The 18,870-nt window shown below is 38.7% G+C and overlaps 3 protein-coding genes across 4 annotated transcripts; 1 reads left to right on the top strand and 2 right to left on the bottom strand.

Annotated features, from left to right (window-relative positions):
* Positions 1-1,965: 1,965 nt before the first annotated feature.
* Positions 1,966-8,723, top strand: LOC137729870 (vacuolar protein sorting-associated protein 35A). The gene is made up of 21 exons (XM_068468924.2): positions 1,966-2,155; positions 2,287-2,383; positions 2,521-2,644; positions 3,116-3,301; positions 3,407-3,494; positions 3,688-3,744; positions 3,842-3,931; positions 4,017-4,139; positions 4,629-4,763; positions 5,043-5,159; positions 5,561-5,800; positions 5,872-5,937; positions 6,074-6,163; positions 6,623-6,712; positions 6,898-6,987; positions 7,101-7,169; positions 7,291-7,371; positions 7,524-7,631; positions 7,712-7,815; positions 8,023-8,136; positions 8,216-8,723. Exons 1-21 carry the CDS (start codon positions 2,063-2,065, stop codon positions 8,424-8,426), a joined length of 2,373 nt encoding a protein of 790 aa, XP_068325025.2. The 5' UTR covers positions 1,966-2,062; the 3' UTR covers positions 8,427-8,723.
* An 825-nt stretch (positions 8,724-9,548) lies between these two features.
* Positions 9,549-12,214, bottom strand: LOC137729901 (rac-like GTP-binding protein ARAC1). The gene is made up of 7 exons (XM_068468955.2): positions 11,533-12,214; positions 10,763-10,850; positions 10,564-10,673; positions 10,384-10,447; positions 10,131-10,195; positions 9,970-10,035; positions 9,549-9,889 (listed from the first exon to the last, which is right to left on the bottom strand). Exons 1-7 carry the CDS (start codon positions 11,629-11,631, stop codon positions 9,788-9,790), a joined length of 594 nt encoding a protein of 197 aa, XP_068325056.1. The 5' UTR covers positions 11,632-12,214; the 3' UTR covers positions 9,549-9,787.
* Positions 12,215-15,237: 3,023 nt separating this feature from the next.
* On the bottom strand, positions 15,238-18,260 carry LOC137738632 (3-dehydroquinate synthase). 2 transcript variants are annotated; one of them, XM_068478114.2, is made up of 8 exons: positions 17,670-18,260; positions 17,112-17,262; positions 16,855-17,022; positions 16,538-16,764; positions 16,143-16,266; positions 15,934-15,996; positions 15,707-15,850; positions 15,238-15,612 (listed from the first exon to the last, which is right to left on the bottom strand). In XM_068478114.2, exons 1-8 carry the CDS (start codon positions 18,035-18,037, stop codon positions 15,481-15,483), a joined length of 1,377 nt encoding a protein of 458 aa, XP_068334215.2. In that variant the 5' UTR covers positions 18,038-18,260; the 3' UTR covers positions 15,238-15,480. The 2 variants fall into 2 exon arrangements, with proteins under 2 accessions (XP_068334215.2, XP_088542086.1); XM_088685960.1 differs by having other exon boundaries at positions 16,538-17,022; positions 17,670-18,128.
* Between the last annotated feature and the right edge of the window lie 610 nt (positions 18,261-18,870).

Genomic DNA, 18,870 nt, shown 5'->3' with positions numbered 1-18,870 from the left:
TTATGGGAACTCACACGAGAACTTCCCGATGGGTCACCCATCCTGGGATTGCTCTCGTGTGCTACTCGCTTAACTTCGGAGTTCCCATGGAACCCGAAGCCAGTGAGCTCCCAAAAGGCCTCGTGCTAGGTAGGGATGGGAATATACATTTAAGGATCACCCCCTGGGCGATGTGGGATGTCACAATCCACCCCCCTTAGGGGCCCGACGTCCTCGTCGGCACACCACGCGACCAGGGTTAGGCTCTGATACCAATTTGTCACATCCCGACCCGGGGCGGCACCACTTCCCGGGTCCGCTCCACCACCATAGCACGATATTGTCCGCTTTGGGCTTACCATTCCCTCACGGTTTTGTTTTTGGGAACTCACGAGCAACTTCCCAGTGGGTCACCCATCATGGGATTGCTCTAGCCCCCTTCTCGCTTAACTTCGGAGTTCCTACGGAACCCGAAGCCAGTGAGCTCCCAAAAGGCCTCGTGCTAGGTAGGGATGAGAATATACATATAAGGATCACTCCCCTGGGCGATGTGGGATGTCACAATCCACCCCCTTAGGGGCCCGACGTCCTCGTCGGCACGCACGCGACCAGGGTTAGGCTCTGATACCAATTTGTCACATCCCGGCCCGGGGCGGACCACTTCCCGGGCCCGCTCCACCACCGTAGCACGATATTGTCCGCTTTGGGCCCCGACTACGCCCTCACGGTTTTGTTTCTGGGAACTCACACGAGAACTTCCCGATGGGTCACCCATCCTGGGATTGCTCTCGCGCGCTACTCGCTTAACTTCGGAGTTCCCATGGAACCCGAAGCCAGTGAGCTCCCAAAAGGCCTCGTGCTAGGTAGGGATGGGAATATACATTTAAGGATCACCCCCTGGGCGATGTAGGATGTCACAAATTTCGTTTATCAGATTTACAACATGAAGAAGAAGAAATAACAAAAATAATAGGTAAAGAAATAAGGAGACAAGTCGCGATAAATAGATCAAGAGATAATTATATTTTTAAAACCTTTAATAGTTAAAACTATTTAATAAATTAAAGAAGAAGATAATACGAAACTCAATGGATAATATTAATTACTTTATTAGTTGATCAAGGGTAAATCTGGTTAAAAAAAAAGTGACTCATCCGACCTAATTCAATGAAGCAGAATATTCCTATTAAAAATTTACAAATTGGTTTTATATCAAATTAGGCCCTTTTTTAATAATTTAAGTTGAACTAAAGAGATTGTTTTCAAATAGTCTTCCAAGATTTCATAATACATAACCTGCAATATTGTCCCAATATTTTTAAGTGAATTTTAATAAAAAAACTCACGGTACTGTTTACTTTAACGAGAAATCACATTTTTGCACTAAAAAGTCAATCCTGATACTATTCACTTTACCCTTTATTTTGTCTTTATCGTTAAAACTCAAAATTTTCAAGCAATTTTTATTGGTTTTCTTTATTTTTAAATGCAGTATAGGAAGTGATAAATTGTCCTTGTGATACGGACATTACTCTTCGAACTATTGTGATTCAGGTTCAAACTTTTTTTTTTTTTTTTTAATCTACATTAATGTAAACTATCGTTTCAATAAATAAAAAAGTTTGAACGAAGTTATAAAATATCTAACATAACTATCTAAAATGTAAGGTAACTTTCAACTTGGGAACAAAAGTGGATTAAACCACATATAAAAATAGAGGATTTAAATAGATTTGGCATCGGAAATGGTTCGTAAGTTAATTAATTAAGAACATTTATCTTTGCATCTGAAATCACGAGTTCAAATCATCTCTTCTCGGCTATTGTTTGTTTCAAGGAAACATAGAAGATCCTGCCGACTCGAACACGACACAAGCTCGGCCTCAGCCCATTTAAATAAAGGCCCAACTGGCATGAGCCTGATTATAGCTGGGCTGACCCCTAACCCGTTTAACCCACCCATGATATCGGGTCCGGATCCAAAACAGACCAAACAGAGTTGGACAGACATTTGGGGCCAAAACCAGTCTGGTCAAAACGCAACCTCGAGAGAGAGAGAGAGAGAGAGAGCTAGAGAGCGAAGATGATCTCGGACGGAGTTGAAGATGAAGAGAAATGGCTAGCAGCTGGAATCGCCGGCCTCCAGCAAAACGCCTTCTACATGCATCGTGCTCTGGTGACTTCTCCTTCAATCAATCAAACAAACCCTTGATCTTCTTCCCTCCAATTTTGTACCGATTTTCTTTTCCCAGAAAATTCACTGAAATTGTTTTCCTCCGTGCAATTTTCTGCAAATTTTTCAATCAGGACTCCAACAATCTCAGAGACGCCCTCAAGTATTCTGCTCAGATGCTCTCGGAGCTCCGGACCTCCAAGCTTTCCCCGCACAAGTACTACGAACTCTGTAAGTTCTGGTTACTTGTCGTCGATCTGGAGGGATTTGGAAATTGATTCTGCTTCGTTTTTGCATTTTTGTAAATGCCGATTGTTAGCGAGTTTGTGGATGGTTATTTCACTGATTTGTGGATTGAATTGCCTCAGATATGCGGGCGTTTGACGAATTGAGGAAATTGGAAATGTTCTTCAAGGAGGAGGCTCGGCGCGGTTGCTCCATCATCGATCTCTATGAGCTCGTCCAGCACGCAGGCAACATATTGCCTAGATTGTAAGTCTCAATTATGTTAAAAACGCTAACCACTTGGTAATCTTCAGTTGCATGTGTATCAATTGCTTAATTTAGGTTTTGAATTCCGTAGTTTACTTAATGCCCCCTTGAGATAACGCAATTTGTTCTTGTTATGAACTATGTTGCACATACTATCTTACTTGCCTAGTTGACATTGCGGGTTGTATTCCTTCAGATAGGGTATTTCTGTTAGTTTATAAACATGCTGCAACTTGAAAAGTTCCCTAATACTAAACCATATCAAAAGAAGACCTGAAACTAAGCAGAAGTTACAATTGATGATCTGATCTATTGTCGATGTCTTTGTAATGTAGGTTTATACAATTATGAGTTGGATGATGTTACGTTTCAGGGTGTTCTTTGGAGTGTGTCGATTTTACCTTAAGTGAAGAACAAGGCATAGCTTTTACATTTCTGTGGCTTACGTGTGAATTTTATCCTCTCTATTAGGTATCTTCTCTGTACGGTAGGATCTGTGTATATCAAATCTAAGGAAGCTCCTGCTAAGGATGTCCTGAAAGATCTTGTGGAAATGTCCCGTGGCATTCAGAATCCTGTGCGTGGACTGTTCTTAAGGAGTTACCTTTCTCAAGTGAGTAGGGATAAATTGCCTGATATTGGTTCTGAATATGAAGGGTAAGGAAATCGGATATTCCTTCATATGTTTTTTTTCTCTTTCTATGAAGATAGTGTTCTTGCATTTGATTCAATTTGATTTGTCAAATTTCTTAACTTGCACAGAGATGCTGACACTGTCAAGGACGCTGTTGAGTTTGTTCTCCAAAATTTCACTGAGATGAACAAACTTTGGGTGCGGATGCAACATCAGGTTGGTTGACACTTTTATAGAGAGCTCTCAGGTTTAGACATGCATGGGTACCACAATGCTTGCATGTCATGAAGGTAAAAATATGTCATGAGGGCATGCTTTCTGGTCATGCAGGTGTTGTAGTGCTTTTGAATCATTCATACTCTTAGCTGATCCTGAGTTGAGGCTTGCTCTCCGGCTTTCTGGTCTGCAGGGACCTGCCCGGGAAAAGGAGAAGCGGGAGAAAGAAAGGAGCGAGCTACGTGATCTTGTAATATCAGTAACTGGTAGCTGGTTGATTTCACTGCTATATTGTTGTGCACATATGCAGTGTACACTTACAGAAGGTTTCTCTGTTGTTCCTTTAGGTTGGTAAAAACTTGCATGTCCTCAGCCAGATAGAAGGTGTTGATCTGGATTTGTACAAAGATACGGTGCTTCCCAGAGTCCTGGAACAGGTCCAATTGATGCTGTCTTACGATGTGAGACTTTCAGCTGTTAACCATAAAAAAATGGCTTCTTCACCTTGCATTTTTTTAACAGGTTGTGAATTGTAAGGATGAGCTTGCACAGTTTTATTTGATGGATTGCATAATTCAAGTCTTTCCTGATGAGTACCACTTGCAAACTCTTGATGTATTGTTAGGTGCTTGCCCCCAACTTCAGGTAGTTGACATTATTTGCCCAAACTGTATAATACCCTGTAATGTTTTGTATTCGTATCACTTTTCTTCTATCTTGCATTCATGGTGTTTTGTGCATTGATCTTTTAAAACTGAAGGTGCTTTTGTTATTTGTTCTGATCTTGGAGTTTATATACCTTCTTCATTGCAAGAGGTTTTTTACATTTTGTTATGACTTGCTGCACTCATTTTAAGCCACATGGATAGATACTTTGAATGTTTCATAGGAATAGGCATGGAGCATCATGTCTCCATGAATTGATACGTGGAACGTTGTGTTCTGCTTCATATAGTAAATCCGTTAATGATGGGGCTAATAGTTTATAGGGTATACTCTTAATTTGGAAAATGTTTTGTCTTTTGTTTGAAATTTGATTGAGAATGTTAGATAACTTATTTTTGTGTATTCATAATATTCATTGTCGTATTTTTTTTGTCCGCCATTCTTGTCTCACTTTCCTTTTTTTTTCAGCCATCTGTTGATATCAAGACAGTTCTATCCCAGTTGATGGAAAGACTTTCAAATTATGCTGCTTCAAGTACAGAAGTGCTGCCTGAGTTTTTACAAGTAGAAGCTTTTTCGAAACTGAGCAATGCTATTGGAAAGGTAATCTTACCGTATAATAAGTTGATGATTAAATTCAGGGTTGTGCCATGCTTTAATTCTCTTTTCATATATGCTGTTGCCAAGTAGTTGCACATAGAGCTTTTGTGACCTTGTTCATCTGCAGGATAAGGCATGTGTACTACATATAACTGTGACCAAGTGTTCATTGCATCTATATGCTTTCCTGTCTTGACATTTGTGTTGACATTTGTGTTTATGTGCTTCTTTTTGTGTATTTATTTGCATCCATATTGATACCTAAACAATATGCCAATGCAGGTGATTGAAGCACAAGTTGACATGCCTATCATCGGTGTTGTAACTCTATATTCATCTCTTCTTAAATTTACCCTCCATGTGCACCCTGATCGACTTGATTATGCTGACCAAGTGTTGGTATGTTTCCTGGACAGACTGTTTTAGTATATGTATGCGCAGTTCTATCTTCTAGGTACATCATAGTTCATGCCATATATTATAAGTGAAATGGATTTTATTGGTCAAATCGCATAGGGCTGAAATTGGGTAGCCCTGCCTTTGCAAATATTTGATTGCATATACTTTGGATGAACCCTAACTTTCCACTTTATACTATACATGTATAATCCAGTAAGACGTAATTGAATATCCTGTGCTGCTAGTCTGGTGGTACAGATTTGCTTATCTGTCTAAATTGATCAATGGTTCATTTTATCATGAATCCTTGGTTAGATGTTGTTGTATAACAAGATCAGTGTATTATGTTCAATAAAAGGTCGGCACATATTTTATTCTTTTCATTTTTTTCTTTTCACCAGGGCTCATTTGTTAAGAAACTCTCTGGAAAAGGGAAAATTCAAGACAGCAGGGCAACAAAACAAGTGGTTGCACTTTTAAGTGCTCCACTTGAGAAATATAATGATATTGTCACGGCTTTGAAGCTTACAAATTATCCTCGTGTCCTGGAATTTCTTGATAGTGGAACAAATAAAGTCATGGCTACTGTTATAATTCAGAGCATTATGAAAAATACAACTCATGTTTTAACTGCTGAGAAGGTATGGTTAACTCATTGTTTGTCCTTTTCTCCGAGTCTGCTTCTTAATGACATGGAATGCTATATTTACAGGTTGAGGCATTATTTGAATTAATAAAAGGACTTATTGAGGATTTGGATGGGCCTCTTAATGATGAGGTAATTTCTCTGTGTTATCGTTATCGATCATAAATTTGTTGGTGATATTAAAGATCCTCTTTAGGCTTTCACAAATTTGTGCATGTTCTTCTGAATCCAAACACTTATGCGAGCATATCTTCTCTTTCAACTCTAGGTTGATGAAGAGGATTTCAAGGAGGAGCAAAATTCAGTTGCACGACTTATTCAAATGTTTTCTAATGATGATTCCGAAGAGATGTTTAAGGTATTTGATATGTTTGAGTATAATATTCATGTGCTTTACATACCTTCTGTCTTTATAATCTTAACTTACACGAGGATAGGATTTCTCAAGTATTTAATTCTGGAGTCATCCTGAATTATATCCTCTTGGAGTTTTTATTGAGTCATAATTATTTGTTTTATCATATTTCTGTACTAATATATGGGAACAAGCACATACAAACGTTTTCTGCATTTTGAACTGATGTGACCGTGAGTTGTTGTGCCTTGATTTCATGCCACCCTACCCCTGCTTGTCAGATACGGTCTTATAACATGGCAATATCACTCGTGGGCAATTCATTTTGTACATATATTTTAGAAATTGAAGCACATGTGGATTACTCTTTGTACATTGATTTTTCCCTTTCAAGAGATATTTGCATGAATTGGAGCACCATTCATCCTTAATGTTTGCCACAATTCTTGCACTGAATTGCAGATCATATGTACTGTGAAGAAGCACATCCTGAATGGAGGACCAAAGCGTTTGCCTTTTACTGTCCCTCCCCTAGTTTTCTCTTCTCTAAAGGTTTGCTTCTGTCTGTCCAGATCATGCAACAGTTGGACATGTTATATGTTTATAGTAGTCAACCTTTTGTATTTTGTCTATTTGCTGTAGAAATTTCGCAAATTAGTACGGAGTGAGTAACCTATTATTCATGGAATGGATGGTCTTTTTGCCAGTGTTAGTCTGATTTTGTTTGTAATGTGCAGTTGGTTAGGAAATTGCAAGCCCGGGAAGAGAATCCATTTGGAGATGATGCATCAACCACACCAAAGAAATTTTTTCAGCTCTTGACTCAGGTAAATGCTAGTGAAGGCTTTCAGAAAGCTCGCTTTATGTATATCCTACACAGTTTGAGCTTAGACTTTGATCTTTCTAGCTATTGAGTAACACTTCTGGTTTATTGTTTTAGACTATTGAGGCTCTGTTGAATGTTCCAGCACCTGAACTGGCATTACGGTTATACTTGCAATGTGCTGAGGTACATTTGAAATGTTCAGCTTTCAAATTAAAAGCACATTGAAATGTTCGGTTTTCAATTAAAATGCACAACCCAACAAATGTTATCCCTAATTTAATGCCTCTTGTTTTTCAATAATTAGGCTGCAAATGACTGTGATTTGGAACCCGTTGCATATGAGTTCTTCACCCAAGCATATATTCTTTACGAAGAAGAAATTTCAGTAAGTTTTCCCCTTGGGAGCTAATTCTTTGCCTCTTCGCCAGTTCCATTATTTTAAAGGTTTCGATGGAACACTGGATTGTTTCTACTCATTCCTTATTGAACACTGGATTATATCTAACCTTTCTTGTTTTCATGCTTTTCCTGTAATAGGATTCGAAAGCACAGGTGACTGCCATTCATCTGATAGTTGGGACTCTCCAGAGGATGCATGTATTTGGTGTTGAAAACAGGGATACTTTAACTCACAAAGCCACGGGGGTAATCATAATTTCATTAGCTATAATAACGCCGCCCCTCCCATTTGACTGAACCTTACTTAATGTCTTGTCTTTTACCAGTATTCGGCAAAGCTTTTAAAGAAGGCTGATCAGTGCCGAGCTGTTTATGCTTGCTCACATCTCTTCTGGGTTGACGATCAGGAGAACATGAAGGATGGAGAAAGGTGTGTTGTGCAAGTCATGTCAGTTTTCTCTATCGTTCCAAAAGGATATGTTCACGATGAAAGAACTGTGTGCAGGACAATTATGAGTTAAATGGAAAAGAACTGAGTGGAGGGATGGTTTCTGAGTATAAGAATCTTAGCAGAGCCATTTCTTGGTTTATGTGGTAATAATTTGTTTTATGTTTCTTGTGCTGGCTTGCTATCCAGGGTACTGATTTGCCTAAAGCGAGCGTTAAGAATCGCCAATGCTGCCCAGCAGATGTCCAGTGCTACACGGGGTAGCACCGGTTCTGTGGCGCTCTTTGTTGAAATACTGAACAAGTAATAGTTGCGGACACCAAAGCTGATTTTTTCTGTTTATTTTGCGGAAAGAGAAGGCCTTATTTTATTGTGTTTTCAGGTACCTTTATTTCTTTGAGAAGGGGAACCCACAGATAACGGTTGCTTCAGTTCAAAGCCTGATTGAATTGGTTACAACTGAACTGCAAAGCGACTCGGCCTCAGCAGAGCCATCTGTTGATGCTTTCTTTGCCAGCACACAGCGGTACATCAAGTTCCAGAAGCAGAAAGGCGGCGCAGTTGGTGAAAGATATGAGCCCATCAAGGCTTGACCTTCTTTGAAGGACACTTGTTATTAATGCTGAGAGCTGCAGATAAGTTTGTCTTGGTGGTTGTTAGGAATCGATTTCATCCTTTTTGATTTTGTTTTGCTGAGAGATCAGATTGCATGGCTTTATCCTCCCCGATGCTGAATTTTTCCTTGGTGACCAGTGGGTCCGATAGGATGTTTCCTTTGGGTAATCTCTCGTCTAAGAATTCTGTATACTGATTGTGTTGCTGCAATACTACAAATGTACGGACAACATGTATTTGAATTTGAATCTGCGTCCATCAGAATTCAGAACCAAGCACATCTTTGGTTGTTCGAAACTATTACACTTATCCTTTATGCGAAAAAAGTTGAGATTTCACCATAAAACTAATTGGCAGCATGGGGAGTTGCCAATTTTCTTATAAGCCTATGCAAGGTCTCTCATCTCGTCAACGTGGGATTCACTCTCTAACATACATTGTTTCATTGCAAGCGTTAGTTTACGGGTCTCCTCAGTTGGCGGGGTAAGTACATTTACATTCATCATGGTTTGGCGGGGAATAAAAACTTGACATCTTCATGGTTCGGCAAGGAAATGACGAACTCCCACTTATAAGTGAAGAGGTATAACCAACTTTCACTACCCATTTTTCATTTTTTTTTTTTCAAGAAAACGTGTTAAACCATTTGAAACTTGAAAACTATTTTTTAGTATTATCTAAAAAATAATTGGCTCCAACTTGGCCTTAAGAGGACACCTCCTTAATGAACCAAACCACCACTTCCTCCAACTCAGCAAGCATTCAAACCCTGATGGTTCAAAGAACAGATGAAAAACATCAATTCCCCAACTCACCAATACTGTTCATCTACCCTTGGCACTCCTCTTTCATAACTTTTCTTGTGCACCCACAGGACGAGTGCAAGAGAAAAGAGGAGTGTTAGAAAACCGCTAGCCTAATAACATGTGAGGCAATGCATTGTATTGAGGCAAACCGAAAAATAAAAACGGAACGCACCGATAAAGGCATGCCCAAGCCTTCAAGTACAACAGATAGTAATAATATAACTGTGTCGATGCGAAACAAGGATGTTTCCTAACAAGGGCGTTTAATACATATAAGAAAAATCAAAACCGGAGTTCAGAAAAAGTTGCCAACGATAGAATTCAACAATTTAAGGTATCACAACAGTTCCAAGAATGCAACACCCAACCACCTGATGCTTTCACAGAGAGATCGATACGATTGTCAAACACGACAACTTACTGACTCCAGCTTCTTCAGGACAAAAGGGAAAAACAAGATTTAGGGAACAAAGGGGTGTGGGGGAATACATGCAGAATGGCTGGTCATTATCTCTTTACACCTATTTTCCAAATCACAATATGGAGCATGCCTTCTGCCCTTTGCCTTTCTTTTTCTTCTGCTTCGGAGGTTGAAGTACAACCCTTATGGCTGCGTCAAAGACCCCTTTCACATTCTGCAGCCGCAATCGCACATCATAAGTGACAGTTCGAGCATGAAAAACCCCTCGCATAATGCAGTATATAATCTAAATACCTGCTGAGTTTTTGAACTGCACTCGATATAAGCTGGTGCTCCAATTAGCTTCCTGAGTTCCTCTCCCTACAAGGGTAGAGATAAATCTTAATTATAAGGAAGAAGAAAAGAAGATAAGATGAACACTGAGCAATGCACATTGCACAAGACAAGAACGTTACTTGAGCGGTAGTAATTGGGACAGCACCGGGATGATCAATAAAGAACTGCTTGTCGTCCCGAAGATCTAGCTCATTAAATTTGTGTGAAAAAAGAAAAGTAAGAAGTTCCCTCATTAAAGACATTCGACGGTTAGAACGATCATTAATTTAAAAACACTCAATGTGTTCCAATACCGGGACCATCTCAAAAAGTATATTAATAAACCAGAGACTTTTTTTCAATATTTACAAAGTAGAAAAGATAAAATTTTACCAAGCTTTGTTCCAACAAGAATGATTGGAACACCAGGCGCATAATGCTTCAATTCTGGGATCCACTGGAAAGGAAATCAATATATTTGAAATTTATCAGCAAATCATCAATCATAAAGACAAAACAGTCATAATCAGTAGCACATCATGTACACCTAAATCCCATATAGCAAAATCTCACCTTCTTGGACACATTTTCGTAGCTGGCTTTGCTGATGAGAGAGAACGCCAGTATAAACACATCAGCACCACGATAACTCAAAGGTCTTAATCTATTGTAATCCTCCTGTCCTGTTGCACAAAAAATAAAATTCATACCTAAAACACTTACATACATACGACCCTAGTAAACAAAAACCAAAGTGACAATGCATATTTACCAGCTGTATCCCATAACCCCAGGTTAACAGTGCTCCCATTGACGACCACGTTTGCACTGAAATTGTCGAAAACAGTTGGCACGTAATCCTGTTTCCCACCACAATACGAAAGAAAATTATAAACCGTCCATCTTATTGACAAATGATCTCCCCTACCTAATAACTTTATTAAACCTTAACAATATGAAATCACAAACAACCACATTGCAAAAACATTCTAGGAAGAAAAGATTAAAAATTTCATCCAGCAACATATTATAGGCAGAATGGCAAAAGCAAAATCCCAAAAATATGAAAGAACTCCTACAAAACACCGCAATCCGAACATCCAATGAATTTAATCAGGAGCAGAAAAAGAATTTCAAAATCCCAATAATTCATTAAAGATATAACCCACTTATTTTCAAACCTTTCACATTTGATTGCCCCTAAAAAAAAAGAAAACGGGGGGGGGGGGGGGGGGCAATTTTCACCAAAATGAATACCATTCCAATTATTTGCACCCAATGTTTTCCTAAAACAATCAAATATCGTCAGCAATATTGAAAGCAATAAATCAGCTACCAAAACAAAGGAAGCTAATCTGTGAATAATTCAGACAATTCTATGCATCAAACTTCCCAGAACCAAACAAAAAACCCCATTACAAGCAATAAATCAATTACCAAATCCATTTCACCAATTGCAACAACAGAACCCTAAATTAAAATTCCCAAAAAAGGAAGGCAAATTAAAGCAAAAAAATAGGAATTGGGGAATTGAAGACTTACGGTGGGGAAGGTGTTGCTGGTGTAGGAGATAAGCAGACACGTCTTGCCCACAGCCCCGTCCCCAACCGTGACGCACTTTATGAACCTTGACGCGCTCATTTTTGCTGTTCTCTCACTTTCTGAAAAAAAACCAACCCAAAAGAAAGAAAGAAAACCCCAAGCCCCAGATCTCCTTCGAACCTGAGGACCCGATCTTCTTCTTCTCCTTCCTCCTCCTCGTCAATTACACATCTGAGGCGCGATCGAAATTAGGACGAATTCTCAACGAAACCCTAACCCTAATTTTGGCAAATGGGGGGAAATCGAGAGAGAGAAAGAGAAAAGAGGAGAAAAAGATTGGGGGATTTCAGAAGGAAAAATTGAAAGGAGAAAAATGGGCGAAATGTGGCTGTTGTGGAAGATCGACGGAAGACAAAAGAGGAGAGAGAGCGAGACAAAAATGGAGGATTTTTTTTTGGCCGCGAATTTTTTTTGGCCGTTGAAGCGTTCGTTGAGCAACAAACTCTCCCCGACAAATAGCTGTGAGTCTCCCTCTCTCTCTCTCTCTCTCCCTCTCCGTCTCCGCTCTCTGTTTTTCCTTCTTTCTGCGCGTTAATCGCGAGGGAGTTGGATCCGGTTTTTTGTATTTGGGGTCGGGTTTTTGGGCTTTTCGAGGGGGATTTTATTGTTGTTTTTGTTTGGTGGGGATGAAAATTGAAATGTATTCAAGTTAAAGGGCTGTTGTGCAATTTTTGGATTTTGGATTTTTCTTCTTGGTTTGTGTGGGGTGTTTTACACGGATGACAAAAAAGAATTATTTCAAGATAAATACTAAGCAGACTATCTGAAAAGTGACATCTTTCATGGATTATCTGTCATATTTTAAAGTTAAATTCTTGTCTCTTTGTGTGATTTTAATTTCTATCCGTTTAGTTTGGGAATCGACTATCGATTTAAGGTAATTTCTGAATAGTTCGCTCCTTGTCACGCGGAATTGTTACATGGCTTCTATTTATTTTCTTTGCGGTGGAGAGTCTGACGTGTTATGTCGCTGGGTTGTCGTTGTGGGCAATTAGCTAGTTATTCTTATTTTGGTTTGTATTCTAGATACAAAGTATGACACGACATAACACGTCAGATATGCGCCAAGAAAACCTGTCTTACGCGTTATGTTATCATAATGTCAATCTATTCCAATAATGTGTGACAAAGAAATAATCGCAACCCATTGTTGCATAGTTTCTATTTATTCTCTTAGTGTTGGAGAGTCTGACGAGTTATGTAATTGGAGTGGTGTTGCGAGCAATTAACTAGTTATTCTTATTTTGGTTTGTATTCTAGATGCAAAGTATGACACAACATAACGTGTTAGATATACGCCAAGAAAACCTGTTTGACATGTTATGTTATCATAGTGCCAATCTATCCAAATGATTTGTGAAAAAGAAATAATCACAACCCATTGTTACATAGTTTCTATTTATTCTCTTAGCGTTGGAGAGTTTGGTGTGTTGTTTCGCTGAAATGTTGTTATAGGCAATTAGCTGGTGATTCTTATTTTGGTTTGTATTTTAGATACAAAGTATGACACAACGTAACGCGTCATATATACGCCAAGAAAAACTGTCTTGCGCGTTATGTTATCATAATGCCAATCTATCCGAATGATTTGTGACAAAGAAATAATCACAACCCTAGTTTGGTGAGGACGATTAGCAAAGATAATCACAAATAGATAAGAATCCTTTCACATGTAGTTCATGTACTAGATCATATTAGTTGCTACTAAATCAACTATTAATTAGATAACCAAAAACTCCAATACCCTAAAACCTTAAAGAAACTAATTAAAAATAGGAGAAAATGGGGGTAAAATTATATGAATCAAATTATCAAACATGTTACCAAAAAATTAATTATTTTAAAAGTGGGGCACTACTAATCTTCCCACCATAACAACTTATGCTTGCCAATGAATGTGTGGTAGCGCAGAGGTAGTTGGAATTTGATAAGAGTATAATTTACATGACAGCAACCACATCAATTACCACAATACAAGAAAAATTTCTACGAAAAAATGATTAATTTCTTGAGGTACAAGACAAATAACTAAGATTATTGAAAGTTTGGAGGCCTTGCGGATTTGGTTAGGTAGGGTTTGGGGCAAATTGATTTTTTTTTGTTACAAGCAACATACTACTCTAAACTATAATAACTACAAAGTATGGAAGTAGTTTAAACTCGAGTTACAGTGAGCTGAATAGCAAGCTCTATTCGTTTGACAATTTATCACTTAAGAGCAAATTGAGATTAGATAACCAAATCTTAAAAGAAATTATATATATATTTTTTAAAACTTCCACTTATGTTATAAAATATGGAAAGGGATCCTCTCCGGATCCCTTTCCACCTAATTCACCTAGTTCGGGATCCTCTCCGGATCCCTCTCTGGATTAGGTGGAAGGGGATCCTTTCCATAAAATATAAGGAAAAACAATGAAAATGACTTGAAAACTTTGAGTTTTAACGATAAGGACAAAATAAAGGGTAAAGTGAATAGTACCAAGATTGACATTTTAGTATAAAAATATGATTTTTCGTTAAAGTGAACAATATCAGAAGTTTTTTGTTAAAGTTCTCTAAAATACAAGGGCAGAGAGGTAGTTGTTTGATCAATTACATTAAATATAGTTAGGGCAGCTTGGGCAGAATATCTTCTGGCAAGGCCAAAGCTGTCCGTCTACCCCCCATTACATTATGGAACAGTTGCATTGCCACCTTAAAAGTACAGGGCAGAATTGTTTATCCATTTTTGGAATTTGAATTGCAAGCCTGGAAAGAAAAGGTGCAAAACCAGCATCTGGCATAGAGAAACTTATACATAACCGAGACGGTATAGGTGACGATGATTTGAGTCTATCACGCAGAATTGTTTATCCATTTTTGGAATTTGAATTGCAAGCCTGGAAAGAAAAGGTGCAAAACCAGCATCTGGCATAGAGAAACTTATACATAACCGAGACGGTATAGGTGACGATGATTTGAGTCTATCACGCATTGTTATGTTTTATACTGATTTATAAGGCATCGCTTAATTAGTTTAAGATACTACTTTGACATAAATGTGTAATGATATGTTTTAACTTATTTATAAAACATCGCATAATTAATTTGAGTTACAACTTTTTTGACATTCTAGTTGCTGTAAGTTCTTCTTCTCCACGTTGGAGGTATTAAAAGAAAAAAAAAAATTCAATGTTCGTGGCTATTTCTTAGGGCTGGTTTGGTATTGCTATGCTTTGAAAAAAACTGCTTCTGCCGTGCTGTGAGAATAAGCTCATTTTTGCTGCTTCACGTTGTCATCTTTTTTTCACCTAAAACTGTGAAAATAAGCTATTTTTAAATGTTTACCAAATACCGTTTTGAGCTTAGCTTTTTTTTTTTTTATACCCACTTTTTATAAAAACACCACAATACCAAACCAGTACTTAGTGGTTCGGTGAAAAGACAAGAACAAATACTCAAGCATAAAAATACTTTCATGAAAGTATTTCATCAACGTAAAGGTGCTCCAACCAAATCGTGTAATGCCAAATGGAAACTTATATTACGTGATATCGTACTATTAGTCTGAGATGTTAAATGGTGTCTTTGGGAGTGTAGGTGGGTCCTCCAAATAGACATCCAACTTCTCAATGGACATCAGAATATGAAGGAAATAGCAAATTGGAACTAGAAAAGAATGTGCATATTTCACGATATCCAGAAAAGAAGCAAGCGTTGGACAATATGATTTCCCAGGCTTATTGCAAATACAACAGTTTCGAAAATTACAACTTGGTAAACGCTATTGCCGATAAATAAAGGGAATCTGAGGGCATCTATAACATAGGTGAAAAGTACACGAACGGGTCGAAGACAACTAAAATACAATACGCAGGTGCGGAACTTGCACACATCTAGTGCGAATCAGGACTTGCAAAATGCGTGGAGTGTTCCGTCGAGGGCCTTTCTATCATATTCGCCGGTGAAGACACAATTTCCCAAAGGACCTTTCAGAAGGATGAGTCTTAGTAACCCATCAGCTACCTTCTTATCAACCTGCCGTACCAGAAGAAGACAGATACATTAAGAAACAAGCAAACAAGGTACTGAGCTTCGGCAATCTTACAAATTACAATCCCATTTCTCTTACCGCCATTACAGATCTGAATGTCTCTATCGTCACAGATTCAGGAGGTGCAACAGGTAACTTGGCCTGCTTTAAAATGTTGGTAGTTCGCTTCACAAGTGCATCATCAATCCAGCCAAGGCGGTATGACATGTCAACAGCCATAACCTAAACATAACGCACAAGCTCTTTAAACATTGAAGAATAATTTTGCAAGGAAACAAAGAAATGTAAATGTATAAGAGAATTACCATGCCAGCTGCAATAGCTTCTCCATGGAGCCAGTTCCCATAGCCGAGCCCAGTTTCTATTGCCTGAAAATACATCGCATTTCATCACAAATATTTAATTAGATAGGGGATCCAATCCAACAGAGTATTGCAGAATATAATAAAGTACAGAGGCTCTCAACGCTTTCATTATAAAAAAATTAGCCTAATTGTACAAAACAACAACTCACATGACCAAATGTATGACCCAAGTTCAGTGTCGCCCTCAGTCCACCTTCCTTCTCATCCAAGGACACAACCTCAGCCTTGTTTTCACACGACCGCTTTATAGCATAAGCCATTGCCGCTGGATCCCTGCAATGCACCAACCATACTCATCAACATAACTAATCGAATGTGCATCCTGTGCAGGAGCAAAATTATTCATGAAGCTTCAACAGACTGGAAAAGAAAAAATGGCTACAGCCTTAAAATTACAACCACTGGCGGTGACAAGATACTCTCTTAATTTGATGTCCCACAACATTTATCATGTCAAATAGAACATTAATTAAGCGGAAAACACAGCATGGTGCTGGGACATGAAACTTTTCACTGTTCCTTACTCTTTGTTTAAATTTCGTACCTCGCCATTAGTGCCTGAATATTCCTCTCCTGCCATTCAAAGAAATCTGCATCTCTAATAAGCCCATACTTAATGACCTCTGCAAGCCCTGATGCCAGTTCCCTATCTGGTAATGTGTTCAATGTGTCTGTGTCTATAAGCACACACTGAGGTTGGTAAAAAGCACCGATCAAGTTCTTCCCAAGAGGGTGGTTTATACCGGTTTTGCCCCCAACAGAAGAATCAACCTGCAAGTTGACCAACATAAAAATTTGATGCATGAGAAATAATGTGCATAAGTGCATGACTCCTAGAAAACGAAAGAGATAGTGACCGACCTGCGCCATAACAGTTGTTGGAATCTGAATGAAGTTAACACCACGAAGGAAAGAAGCAGCAGCATAGCCACACATGTCACCAATCACGCCACCTCCAAGGGCAACAAATGTACATCGCCGGTCCAGTCTCGACTCAATAGCCTTGTCAAACACTTTCATAAGAGTGTCCTGCCAGTTGAAGAACGCGGTTACTCATAATTCAACCAGCCAAATGCAATCTTAAAGACTAAAATTCAAACGAGCATTTATATACTCACCATGTCCTTGTACTTCTCACCGTCTGGTAAAATCACGCTCTCAACTGACACATTCGGGTTATCTCTTGTCAAAGCCTCAACAACTTTATCCAAGTACAACGGTGCAACTTTAGTGTTAGTGACCACAAGAACCCTCTTTCCGTGAACATGCCTACATTAACGTAATAATCAACAATAAGAACATCGACATCCACAAAACCGCAATTAAAACAACAAAAAAGAAGCTTAATTTTCGAGAAAGCTGAAAACTTGCCCTTTTACTAAAGCTAATTACCCATGTGAAAAACCAGTATTTTCTACCATAACAATGTTTCTTTTCTTTCAGAAAACTTACCCATCAAAGAAAGCTGCAAGCTTGAGCTTGCCCTGTTACTAAACACAATCACTCGCAGTAAAACTTTAAATTACCAATTTAATTCCATTTTCTTATCTATTTCTCAGCTAATAGGAAGCATTTACTAGTTCACATAACAAATTTCAGCGGCATTTGACCACCAACAAATATGTAATTATCTGCAATTAAAGCTTTAATTTGATGAGAAAACTAAGAATCTGAACCTTTGAAGAAGTTCGGGCTGATCAAGCAGTCCAGATCCGATGTAAATCGGGTAGCTCCGATTACCCAAATCGACGTCCACAACGGTGGGAGCCACTGGACCCGTTTTACTCGACGGCTGATCCACTACCTGCGCCGAGCTCGCCATAATCGCCGTCCCTGATCTCACGGTGCTCGACTTCAACGCCGAGTTCGCGCCCCGAGTCAACTCAATCGAACTATTGGAAACGAACGAAGTCCGGAGAGAAGAAGCGTTGGAGCTCTGAACACGGAGAGAAACCTCGGCCGGGCTGCTGGGCTTGGAGAATGAGGCTTTCCTGGAGGAGAGGGAAACGGAGAATGGGTTGCCTGTGGATGCTGTGGAGGCCATGGACTCGGGTACGGGTTCGGATCGGGTGGAGATGGAGGAAGAGGAGGAGAGGCTGCGTCGGGTGTGATAAGTGGGGCATTTTGTTGGCGATGAAGGAGGAAGGAAGAGGTGTGGCGGGGTAGGTGAGTGGGCGCCACGAGATGGACCGACCGGTACCGGTTCGAGTCGGGAAATTTATCGTGAGAAAAATGATTTATCGTGATAATAAATGGGTATTAAAATTACAAATATTATATTCCGGATTAAATTAATAAGAGACATGTGTTTGATAAAAAAAAAAAAAAAAAATATGAGGAACATGCGTATCGAACACGTGAGGTTCATATGATTATTGTGCGGTTTGACTCGGTTTGAAGTGATAGGTTTTTTTTTTTTGAACAAGCGATACTATTTATATTAAAAGAATAAGTGTGTTAAGTTTCATAATAAACTAACAACAATATGAATGTAACATTTTCTTAATTGCGTATATAAAGCCACTTTATATACTAATTTATAAATCTCTAACATTCTGACATTATCATTCTATCAAATAACAAAATAACAATTTAATGACATTAGTTATTAGTTAAAATTCAACATTAATAGGATTCAAGACTAATAAAATAAGAAAATGGAGAGTGTAATTTGGTTTGAAGCTATTTATAAATACGAGAGAAAACTCGAACATAGAGCGATAAATATTACTAGATTAATAGCTGGTTAATAAATCAGTTTAAAGTTGTGGGGGTGGGTGAGGCTCCTTTTCTTCGTTTTCTAAGCCAACATGGCAAGCCACCTAAAAAGCTTACAGGCCGTTGGATTGATATAAATTTAATACTGATAAATCCAAC

Source organism: Pyrus communis, chromosome 15 (assembly GCF_041283825.1).
Source record: "Pyrus communis isolate YQ-2024b chromosome 15, ASM4128382v1, whole genome shotgun sequence".
NCBI classification, from domain to species: domain Eukaryota; kingdom Viridiplantae; phylum Streptophyta; class Magnoliopsida; order Rosales; family Rosaceae; genus Pyrus; species Pyrus communis.
Note: the sequence above shows the minus strand (reverse complement) of the source record. Positions and strands in the feature narration are given on the sequence as shown.

What these genes read in the sequence shown, in the direction of transcription:
- LOC137729901 (XM_068468955.2), bottom strand. Translation starts at nt 11,631, where the DNA reads ATGAGCGCGTCAAGGTTCATAAAGTGCGTCACGGTTGGGGACGGGGCT. An exon ending in GGGGTTATGGGATACAGCTG is followed by an intron (nt 10,674 to 10,762) that starts GTAAATATGCAT and finishes TTTGTGCAACAG; the next exon opens with GACAGGAGGATTACAATAGA. An exon ending in GCAGTTCAAAAACTCAGCAG is followed by an intron (nt 9,890 to 9,969) that starts GTATTTAGATTA and finishes TTGCGGCTGCAG; the next exon opens with AATGTGAAAGGGGTCTTTGA.
- LOC137738632 (XM_088685960.1), bottom strand. Translation starts at nt 18,037, where the DNA reads ATGGCCTCCACAGCATCCACAGGCAACCCATTCTCCGTTTCCCTCTCC. An exon ending in GTGAGAAGTACAAGGACATG is followed by an intron (nt 17,023 to 17,111) that starts GTGAGTATATAA and finishes TTCAACTGGCAG; the next exon opens with GACACTCTTATGAAAGTGTT. An exon ending in AAGCTATTGCAGCTGGCATG is followed by an intron (nt 15,851 to 15,933) that starts GTAATTCTCTTA and finishes CGTTATGTTTAG; the next exon opens with GTTATGGCTGTTGACATGTC.
- LOC137729870 (XM_068468924.2), top strand. Translation starts at nt 2,063, where the DNA reads ATGATCTCGGACGGAGTTGAAGATGAAGAGAAATGGCTAGCAGCTGGA. An exon ending in GGAGCGAGCTACGTGATCTT is followed by an intron (nt 3,745 to 3,841) that starts GTAATATCAGTA and finishes TTGTTCCTTTAG; the next exon opens with GTTGGTAAAAACTTGCATGT. An exon ending in ATGTTTTAACTGCTGAGAAG is followed by an intron (nt 5,801 to 5,871) that starts GTATGGTTAACT and finishes CTATATTTACAG; the next exon opens with GTTGAGGCATTATTTGAATT.